The following is an 11,253-nucleotide window of genomic DNA, read 5'->3' on the forward strand; positions in this document are numbered from 1 at the left end:
CTGACTCTAGAAACAGAAATAGAAGCCAATTATTAGAATTATTAGAAGCTTAGTTTTTAAAAATTTATCTTTTGACTTTTTGGGCCACTCGAAAGGTGACTGCTAATGACTTCCAAACCTCGAACAGTAGAGGAACGGTACCCTTGATGCCTCTTTAAAAATTTCTGTATTCGGGGTTGGGTATTTAGCTCAGCGGTAGAGCGCTTGCCTAGCAAGCGCAAGGCCCTGGGTTCGGTCCCCAGCTCCGGAAAAAAGAAAAAAGAAAAAAAATTTCTGTATTCCTCATGGAAGCACAAGGATTTTTAAATAAGTTTTGCTAGGGCTAGAGTCTGCCTTTTGGATTTTACGAATCTCTGTGACAACGGTTACTTTTCATTGTCTAGCTGCAGGACAAGTTCGAGCACCTGAAGAGAATCCAGCAAGAGGAGATCCTGAAGTTGGAAGAAGAGAGGAGAAAACTGGAAGAGCAAATCATAGATTTTTATAAGATGAAGGCTGCTTCCGAGTCAGCACAGGCTCAGGTGTGCATGAACGTAAAGAAGGACAAAGATCGTAAGAAATAGTCTTCTCTTACCTTGCCGTCTGATTTCAGAATGTCCCGTCTGATTTTAGAACCCATTATCCTCTACTCCTATACCTGTGAGCTTGTCTTCATAGCACTTAGTTTTGACTGAAATGCTAATCTTTTTTAAAAAGTGACTCCGCACATGTCGTTCTCCACAAGAGTGTCAAATACTTGGGAAGAAGATACGGTTTTTTGTTTGCTTGCTTGTTTCTTTTTTTTTTAACAAAATTTCAATTGTGGGAGGAAGATATGTTGTTGTTTTTTTTTTTTTTTAAAAGCAAAATCTCAAACATTCGATTTTACCGATGAAGGCTCAGGAGTCAGATGCTGGGTGAAAGCCTGCTAGCTCAGAGAGGCAGAGAGAGAACCCAGCTGACCTTTCTCCAGAGCTGAAGTGACCCTCACTGAATTCCCCTCTCCCATGCCACCTCAAGTAACCTCCAAACTGAATGTTCCTCCCTTCTGCTTCCTGTGCAGCTATCTCTGTCCTGACTCTCTATGGTTTTTTCCCTTAGTAATTCTATGTTCCCGTCCTAACAACTGGCTGCTTGCTCTATCTCTTGACCTATGGTTGACTTTATTAAATCTTATCTACAATATTCAAGTAGAAAGCTCTTGGATCAAAGGTGTGTGCTAAGGCTGAGCTGCACCACAACTAGAAACAGGCTTTTCTATAAATAACAAAATCTCGGGGTTCGCAGTGTAATCAAATATCCTGCAGCATTTCCCCATTTTTTGTCTAAAAAGGAAAGGTTTTTTTTTTAACTCTAACACAGTTTAGAACTGCTTTAAGTTATAAAAATAAAGCTGATTCTTTAATTACACCATTATTAGAAGTTGTGGCTATAGAGACAACAGTTTTAGAGACATAGTCTAAAACTGTTTATAACAATGTAGCTATTTCTGCCGAGCTTTCTACAAAGTCTAGCTTGGTTGTATTTTGCATTCGTATGATTAAATATTTTTTAGTTCAAAGTTCCTTAAAATGTTTCTGTCAGTCTCATATGAACTCAGCAATTTGAATATCCTAGTAGTTTTTAGTGTGAAGCCGATCTTTGGGTGGTGTTTGTCAGATAAATGGCAATCCTGATCAGGCAGAACACAGCAGTCAAGCCCAAAGGCATCCATTGTTCGCACATCAGTAGCAAGAAAGCTATCCTGGGACAAAGTCTCTGGTGTTGTGCCTTTCCAGGCTATACCCATTGTAGCTGAGCAAGATGGTGGGCTGTCTTCAAGATGCTCATTCCCGAGTGGAGTCCACCACAACCCTAACTCTAAGAGTGGGGGTTTCCTTTTTTGGCAGGTTATATCTTTTCTAGGGCAGAATGTTTTTTGGCAACAGAGAAAGTATTATGTTTTGATTGAAATTAGACTCTTGAAAATTTGAAACTAAATATACCTTAGTCTGAGTGGATAAATATACCCATATTCCCCTTTCTCTTTGTATATTGATTTGAGGCTTAAGTGTATTTATTTTTAGATCACAATGGACATTCACTTTAAATTTCAGCCTGCCTTTTTTGCAAAGCATCTTTTAAATCAAAATCACTGTAATTCTTATGGGCCTGCCTCTCAAATGTTGGGATAGAAGATGTGAACCACTACCTGGCTATGGGTCCCTTATAATAGTCCTTTTCATAGGGTTGTCCTGCTTTAATTTGTTTCTCCGTTTCTCGGTATTTTTTTAGTGTTAAGGGTAAACGTTGACTTACCTTGTTGATTCATTCTGAATTTCTTCTCTAGCAAATTTTAACATTCTAGTCTTAATTAAACACGATGCCAATTTATCCACTATTTTATTATTTTCGGATGTTTTGTCCATCTTGCCTGAATGGACCACACTAAATTTAATGCTTTTGCTAAGTTTTGATAGGTTTTCCACTTCCATTCATATCTGCTAGTTAGTGGTTTATCCATTTTGATGTCCGTATAGTTAAACCTTTGCACACACACCATGAATTGGATAGGATTGTGTGGTATACCTGTAATATGCTTTATGTTGTAATATGCAAAGAATTTCATTTTACTAGAGACCTATGCCTAGAGCATTATTAATTTGTACAGGTATCTGCCGCAGACCACCCAGGGGAGTGTGTCAGCAGAGGGACCAAGGCTTGGATTTCAGGTAGAGAACGGATTCGGCGTGACAGACAGACACAAACTTGAGGTGTGTGCTGCTGTGAAAAGCTTTACTTCTTGGCATAGATTTAAGCAGTTATAGAACAGGCACCTCATAATTGGCAGTCATCCAGCCCATTCATTCAGTCATTCATCACCCAACCCATGTCCCTTGCAAAGAGGAAAGCTGAACGTACAGTCTAGGAAACAGTTCTCAACTGCAAACAATAGTTTAAAAAACAGCAGTTATACTGCCAGATTTGTGGGCACCAGGTATGTGTTCATCATTTATCTTTGTCATAATAAGGTTTAAACTCTATATTTATGGCCCCTCAGATTAGTAAGGAAACTTTTGTAACCATAGTTAACTCTTGATAAGTTTGTTCAACTTGTTGGAACTTGTCTATGATCTTTTTAAAAGAATCATTACTATTTTGAATCATGCTAAACAAAACTTTTCCAAAAGGGGGGAAAGGCTTTTCTGGAACAGTCATGTTGTTAGTAACTGCAGGGAGCTAATGGATACAGCAGTTGAATTCATCGCAGCCATTGAGTTTATCAGGATCATGGTTGATGTGAGACGTTTCCGTCTCTGAACTTTCAGTTCCTGAGACATCTGAAGGTACATGACCATCTTCCCACACTGCTATATTCTTAAAATCAGATATTGTTGACAGGCTTAAAGTTGCTAAGATCACCAAGGCTAAAACACAGAAGGTACCTCCACTGCAAGCAGAGACCCTAGTCATCATCTATTTGTAGGGAGACTGCCAGGGACCTCCAGGAGGCCAACCCATTCTAGGCACATGCCTCTGTTCTGGATAAAAACAAAGCATAAGAGTTTCATGTCGCACAGACTCTACTGGAGTGGGTGTGGCAGGTATCCTCATAATAGCCACAACTTCTAATAAAGGTGTAATTAAAGAATCAGCTTTTTTTTTCTTTTTTCTTTTCTTTTCTTTTTTTTTTTTTCGGAGCTGGGGACCGAACCCAGGGCCTTGTGCTTGCTAGGCAAGCGCTCTACCACTGAGCTAAATCCCCAACCCCAGCTTTTTTTTTTAATAACTTAAAGCAGTTGCTTATTGAAATCCTGAATACAGTATGGTACAATACTTTAATTTTCCAGACTCTGAAAAATGAAACAAATCTGTTTGCCAAACTTCATTTCTTTGGGTAACTTTTGGATTACTTCCTACAGGTAATGGAGTTTGGTTATACACAGAACAGTTAGGACACTTATAATTTCTTGGCTTGTTCCCAAGTGATAGAAAACCCTTTCTTCAAACTTTTGCTGTTACAACGTTTCTTATAAAATTCTGAAGCTTCTAGCATGTTTCCTATGAGTAGCTGCTCAATCTTATCATTGCCTTGTGCTAAGGGGCCTTGTAGACCCGTATGGGATCTGATATGTGTTATATACAATGTATGACTTCTATTTCTGATTACTTGCTGCTGTTGCATAAATACAGAAGTTAATCTTGAATCATCTGGAATAAGCTTAAAGGTTTCAGTGTGTAAAATAACGCTTTCTGACCTATAAAGAGTCAGTAACTATATTGAGAGATTCAAGAAAATCAAATACTATGCGGCATGTTTCTTACGTTTCCTGACTTATAACCTGCCTTTCCTGATTTATTTGCATCAGTATAGAATGTAAGGGCTTCAGAAATTGGTGCTGCCTTTACTGTATGAGGCAGGGTTCAGTTATTTTTATAAACTGAAGTCTCATGTTTTGGGGATATTTGTGTTAATCTCTCCCAACTGAAGTCTCATGTTTTGGGGATATTTGTGTTAATCTCTCCCAAAAAGTTGTTGCAAGTTCTTATCCATAATAATCTGGAGGATATCCATAGCCACCTCTACCTCCATGCCCTCGATCTCTTTTTGGAGCGGGCGTATGAGGTGGACCATAATAGTAGTAATCATTATATATTTGACTCTTTGCTGCTTGCCTCTGAGCTTTCCTTTCTTTCCTCTTTCTTATCTGGTGGCTTAGCAAAAACAATTTCAATATTTTCTCCCTCCAAGTCTTTACCATTCATTTCTTCCATAATTTCTTCCTTGATAGCACCATCTCTCTCTTCTGTTAGTGTTGGCAAGGTTGCGTACAAACAGCACTTTTACCTTTGCCGTAACTTCAGGATCAGGATCTTCAATAGGATCATTCAACAGTTCCAACATTTCCCCAGGCTTTAACTTTACCACTCATTAGCCTACGCCTTGCCTGGGCAGCTGTTTTGTGATCTTCATATTCAAGAAAGCAAAAGCCTCTGTTTTTTTTTTTTTTTCCTTGTCATCGGGTTGGTGGTATAAAATGACATCTGTGAGATCCTCTGTCACTTTACTAAATTCTTCAAGAATCTGTTCCTTGGTTTTACCCTTAGGAATAGAGCCCACGAAAAGCCTATTGTTGGCAACGGAGATGCAGACACCAATATGCTTCCCAGAACGAATTTCATGATTCGTTTCAGCCTCTTGTGCTGCTTCTTTTGTACAAAAAGGGACAAATGCATAATCTGTTGAGACCAGTATGTGGATCCATCATTAAACGAAGATCCCATGTAGGTCCAGCTTTCTCAAATCATGGAACAAGTTCATCTTCAAATAGATCTCTGGGGATCTTCCCCACAAATATCTCAGTGCCAACAGAAGGCTGCTGACCTGAATAAACAGAATCTGGAGGTGGTCCCCCATCCCATACTTCCTCTGACCTGTAGTCACATGAAGTGTGTAGCCTGTTCTTTCCAAAAGTGCCTTAATCTTCGCCTCATCTGGTCCTTTACTAGAGTCTGCTACTTTGGTCCCTTGTTTCTCTCTCTGCCTGTAAGTCTTCATGACTCCACATGAAAAGGCACTTTTGTTCTGAACATGAGAAGAGAGCACTGCCTTTGAACTGTTGAAGCACTGCCAATGAGCCGTCTTCATTGAACTCTCTTAAAGCTTCTATGATAGCTCTCTCCTCTAAATCACTCTGTGCAACTAGCCCTGCAACGTAAATTTCATCTAGTTTTTCCAGCAACTTTCTGTGGTAAACCAGCATCAAGCAATGTCTGAAAATTTTCTGAATGGATAACTGCTGAAGTAGTATCCATGGGCTCTTCAGTACCATTTTCATTAACATGTTCTGTAGCCATGTTTCCAGAGATCTCCCCGAGAGGCTGGGGCCAAGGAATCCTGTCCGACCGGGTCGGGTCGCGGGGAACGCGTGCTGGCTGCTTCCTGTGTCCGTACGAGTGGAGCTGTTGTAAAAAGGCAGCCGAAGATCACGCCGCTGGCAGCAAACCCGATCCAGTTCCACGCGCCTCCGAGCGCGCTCCCATTGCGCGTGCGCGCCCCCGCGTGACCCTCCCCTTCCCTCCCCTCCCTGGCGTATCAGCTTCTCTCACTCACTCCTTCAGCCCCTGCCCTCCTACAGCTCCTCCTCCTCCCCTTGCCACTTCCGCCGCCGGTCGCTTGCCACCCCGTTCTCTTGGCCTTCGTCCTTCCTTCCCTGCACCACCTCCCCCAGCTTCCCCACTCTCGTCAGCCCAGGCATAAGTGGCAGCCTTTCTCGCTGGCTCTCTGGCTCACGCCCTCCCTCGCTAGCTCTCTCGGCCCCAATACTTACCTCTTGAAGAAGCCAATCTGGATACCAAGATTTTAGTGAAATTATTGTTACACCTGCTCCTGTGTCTACTAAACCTCAGATTTCAGTATCATTAATTTGGATTTTTAGCATCGGTTTTTGATCATTTATAGCAATTTGCCAAAATACTTGTTTTCTGGTCTGTCCTTAATTTTTTGTTTTATCTACTGAAGTTGTTCTGTCCACGATTACATTCAGAGCAGTGTTTTTAAACAACAGGCATTAAATCTTTTAATTGCTCTGTGGACGAGTTTCTCTTGTGCTAATGGAATGAATGAATGAAATTTGATATTGGAGTCTGTGGAAGCCCCCTAAGGCGTTTCCCAATAGCAAATGGTTATCTTGTCTGTCCCTTCTTAATAAGCATTAATTAGTCCATTGCTGGCCTTTGCCACAGATTCTGTATACTTCAGAAGGCTGGGACCTTCTTTTCACATTATCACTAGAAAAAACATTGTTTCTAGGAATGCCATACCTACAATCCCTTTTCTTTTTTTTTTTTTTTTTTGGTTCTTTTTTTCGGAGCTGGGGATCGAACCCAGGGCCTTGCGCTTCCTAGGTAAGCGCTCTACCACTGAGCTAAATCCCCAGCCCCTACAATCCCTTTTCAAATGACCTTGCTTACCACAAGTAAAACATCTAACATTCTAGTTTTTCCTTAACGTTTAGAAATTACTTCTATCAGAGTAGCATAATAAATGTGAGATTCAATATCAGCCATATTTTTAATCCATTCATCTATTGGTGCTGATCTTGTCTTTAAAGGCCTAATCACCCTTTTGTATTCTGAATTAGCATTTTCAAAAGCCAAAGATTTGATTATTATTTGTCTGCCTTCTGAACTGATACTATTATATTTACAACTGAAATCAATCTTTGCAATAAATCAATGAAGGTTCTTTTGGGGCCTTGTATAATTTTAGTAAAGGACTCAGACTTTTCTGATTCTTCAACCTTATCCCAAGCATTTAAAGCTGTTAAATGACACAGAAATAAGAGATAATCTTCAAATTCAAGCTGCCCTTGTAACTCAGCATATTAACCCTTACCTAGCAACTGATCTTGAGAAATATTAATACCCCCAGCCTTATATCATTCTCTGGCCCTAGCTTCCCCTTTTCATCATGTTCACCTTTGTAACTAGGGACCAGCTTCCAATATCGCTGTTGCCAAATCTTTCCAGTCTTGGGGAATAAGTCTGTTCTGAGTTGCCCATGATTTTAATATCTGGTTCACTAAAGGTGAATGCATACCATATGAGATGACAGCTTCCTTAAGTCTCCTCAAATCCAATACATCTATAGGATTCCATTTAACTTCTCTATATCCTTGGTATTGCCTATTGCCTGTTAGTAGTTCTTGTATAGTAACTGGATAAACTAAGGTTTCTTTTCTCATAATCTTGGCCTGCCCTCCTTTAGTTTCATCATGCAGCGGTGTGGTAGGTTCTTATCTAAATTCTTCTGTCTGTGTCTGAGTATTTTTCTTATTTTCATCTATAATTCTTTCTAAGGCTTGTATCAATCCACTTTTAATATGTGGCACAATTATCAAGTCATTTTTCATATTTGCATTATGAATATGACATTTCTGTATTCATAACAAATAAAACAATCTTGGGATTTAGTGTGATCAAATACTATGGAACAAATTGGCATAATGTATATGGCATTAAGGATAAAATATGAATTACCAGACTGATAACTAATTATAGTCAATATTATATCAATCTCAGTTATGTCATTTATCTTTTCATTTTCTGCTTCTATTTTCAAGCCATCTAAAATAGCACTATACAAGGCCCTAACACCCTGTATTATGATATTTGCCATTCTTAACATGGGAACGATTTTTCCTTTTAATATTACTTAACTCTCTTCCTTGAGGGCTCCTCTGGTGTCTTCCCAAATCTGATGGTTTCTTGGTTTGTCCTTAGCTGTTGTGATTTCTGTCTGTTTCTTTGTTCCTGTGGTCCTGCCCCATGTTGGGCAACAACTGTTTTGTCTTTTTTTTTTTAACAAAATTTTAATTGTTCAATTTTATCAATGAAGACTCATGAGCCAGATGCTGGGGTGAAAGCCTGCTAGCTCAGAGGGGCAGAGAAAGCACCCAGCTGACCTTCCTCCTCAGCCAACATCCCACCATGAATGCCCATCTCTTACACTGTTTTAAACAACTGCCTTCAAACTGAATGTCCCTCCCTTCTACTTCCCTGTGCATCTCTCTCTGTCCTTCTGCCTCTCTCTTACTCTGTTTCTTTTTCTTAATAATTCCTGTCAACTGGTTGCTTGCTCTACCTCTTGACCTGTGGTTGACTTTATTTAATCCTGTTTATAATATTCAAGCAGCGAGCTCTTAGATTAAAGGTGTGTGCTAAAGCTGAGCTACACCACAACTAAAAAATGGGTTTTCCAGTAAATGACACAATCTCAGGATTCACAGTGTGATCAAATATCCTGGAACAATGATACCATGTGTATCTTGCCAGATGATTCAACATAGACTAATACTCAGTAATACCTAGTAAATATTTTATTAATCAAAATAGCCAAGGACATATAGCATAGCATAAACAGATATGGTCAGAAGGAGAGAACTCCATTTTAAGCAAAGAGTAATGAGAAAGAGAAATCCACAATGAGCCTCATATGTGTTGGTAAATCACCTTAAGATGGGAAGATTCTTTGTTCTGATCATTTATGTATCCATCCCTAGGCTTAGGACAATTCTTGACATACAGTGAATATTGTCAGCTGAATAAATATCTCCAGAGGCAGTGTATTACCTGTATTTTATGCATGGATAATTTAATTCAGATAATTGACTTTTAAATATTCTATAGTGTTAACTGCTTTTAATCATGGCTGTGAGTTTCATTGCTTGAATGCTTTTATATTGCTATTCTTTAATTTTAATGAATTGTTTGTAAAATTGGTACTGACAATGTTAGATAGATAATAAAATCAATAAAATTCATGTGTGCTAGTTATTTTTCCACCCCTCTTACAAATTACTTTACATAAGTATCTTAAAGGAGAAATCCCTATTCTAACTCATGGATACAGGGGTCCACTTTATTGTGGCTGGGAAGAGAATTCAGGGCAGCTTAGTTTACACCATGGTGGGCTAGAAAATAGAGATCAAGACAGAAAGTGACTGAGATACATTCCCAGTGACCAATTTCTTGTTGTCTCACATTTTCTAAAGCCTTTTTGACCACCCAAAGTAACAACATCAACTGAGTCCCAACCTTGAAAATGTGAGTATATAAGAACAATTTCAGACTCAAGCCACAGCATTATGTCAGTGGATATGGCGATCTCATCATACAAGATGGATTTATTCCATTTACAAAAGGACCCAAGATGTATCTGTCATCACATTTTCTCAATACCTAAGTTCATAATCTCTTCTGTATCTGCAAACAAACTCCTAGCTGTGATCCCTTGTAAGATAAAAAAAAAATTAAACAAGTTTAGATATCTAAGATAAAATACCAAACAAGATCATACCTCTGCAAGGAGCGAAGTAGGGAGCATAGAAAGGAGGGATCAGGCCAAATTAAGACAAACATAGCAGGGGAAGCTTCATGTTCAGCCTCTGGGTCACGTGCTGGGATCACCTGACTGCAATGCGTGTTCTCAGGCTCATTCCTGTGGTCTTGCCACACAGCCTCTCTTAGGCTGGCTTTGATCATTCCCTGTACCTTTGCTTAAAAAACATTCCTTGTTCCCAGCACCTCCAACATTGATGTTTTGAAGCTTTAGAGGTACCCTTACCCCGACACACACATTCTTTGTGACAAGGTCTCACAATGTATTCCTAGATGGTCTGAAACTTGTTGGCCCAGAAGTACAGAGATCTATTGCAGGGCTTTTGAGATCATGTTTGAGGTTTAAGACATGGAGGTATCTATATGGTTTAAAGCTGTTGGTCTGTCTACTGGGGCATTGTCTCAGCTAGCTGTCTAGACTTATCCTGACTTCTCTGCCATTCCATCTCTCTATGTGGCTCTCACTTCTGCTTCCAGCTCTGTCCATCTCCCTTCTACCTCCTTTCCTGTCTCCTTCACTCTGCCACATCTCCTGGTCTGTACCTGACTGCCTGCCTGCCCGGAAATTCTGCAGTTATTCATCCTGCCCCAGCTCCACATTCCTTACTCATCTAGAGGGCTGAGGAAAGTCACCTTCCCCATGGCAGCTTGCCTTTCTTTTAAAGGCAGGTGATTACTTACCCTGCTAGTAAGTGTTGCTGGTGTGAGGTCCGAATTGAAACTCTACTGAGACCTCCTGAAATGAGACTCACAGAGGCGGTGATCAATGCAAAAACAAGAGGAGTTTAATCATTCTGACATGTTGGGGTCATCCCACTTCAAGGGGAAATGACCCTGAGCAGACTCTAACAGGGAGTTATATACCTTGCAAACAGTTGGGGCAGAATTTGCACAATGGTAACTAGGCAGGGTACTATTGGTGGGAAGAAGTGACCTCCAAACTGACTCTTTCAGTGGCTCCAAATAACAATTGAAAACAGAATTTGCTAGAAGGCTACCTAATCAAAGACAATATATTTCATATTAAGATATTTCAAGAGGGTATGGTGGCTTGCATCTTTAATTCCAGCACTCAGATCATGTAAGCTTGGGAATTGGCAATGAATTCTTCTTCTTCCTCCTCCTCCTCCTCCTCCTCCTCTTCCTCCTCCTCCTCTTCTTCTTTCTTCTCCTCCTCCTCTTCCTCCTCCTCTTCCTCCTCTTCTTCTTTTTCTTCTTTCTCCTCCTCCTCCTCTTCTTCCTCCTCCTCCTCTTCTTCCTCCTCCTCCTCTTCTTCTTCCTTCTCCTCCTCCTCTTCCTCTTCTTCTTCTTCCTCCTCCTCCTCCTCTTCTTCTTTCTCCTCCTCCTCCTCCTTCTTCTTTCTTCTCCTCCTCCCCCTCCTCCTCCCCCTCC

General features: G+C 40.2%; 1 protein-coding gene across 3 annotated transcripts in view; it reads left to right on the plus strand.

Annotated features, from left to right (window-relative positions):
- The window catches only part of Septin14 (septin 14), a 30,792-nt gene extending 21,507 nt beyond the window's left edge, over positions 1 to 9,285 (plus strand). For 2 of the 3 annotated variants that reach the window (XM_039089767.2, XM_039089768.2), the window contains exons 10-11: positions 384 to 521; positions 5,814 to 9,285. In XM_039089767.2, the coding sequence (XP_038945695.1) occupies positions 384 to 521; positions 5,814 to 6,026 (351 nt within the window). In that variant the 3' untranslated portion in view covers positions 6,027 to 9,285. Of the gene's footprint in view, positions 1 to 383; positions 2,690 to 5,813 lie in introns of those variants that run through there. The other variant, NM_001368669.2, reaches the window with a different exon arrangement.
- Positions 9,286 to 11,253: the final 1,968 nt, after the last annotated feature.

Source organism: Rattus norvegicus, chromosome 12, assembly GCF_036323735.1.
Source record: "Rattus norvegicus strain BN/NHsdMcwi chromosome 12, GRCr8, whole genome shotgun sequence".
NCBI lineage: Eukaryota > Metazoa > Chordata > Mammalia > Rodentia > Muridae > Rattus > Rattus norvegicus.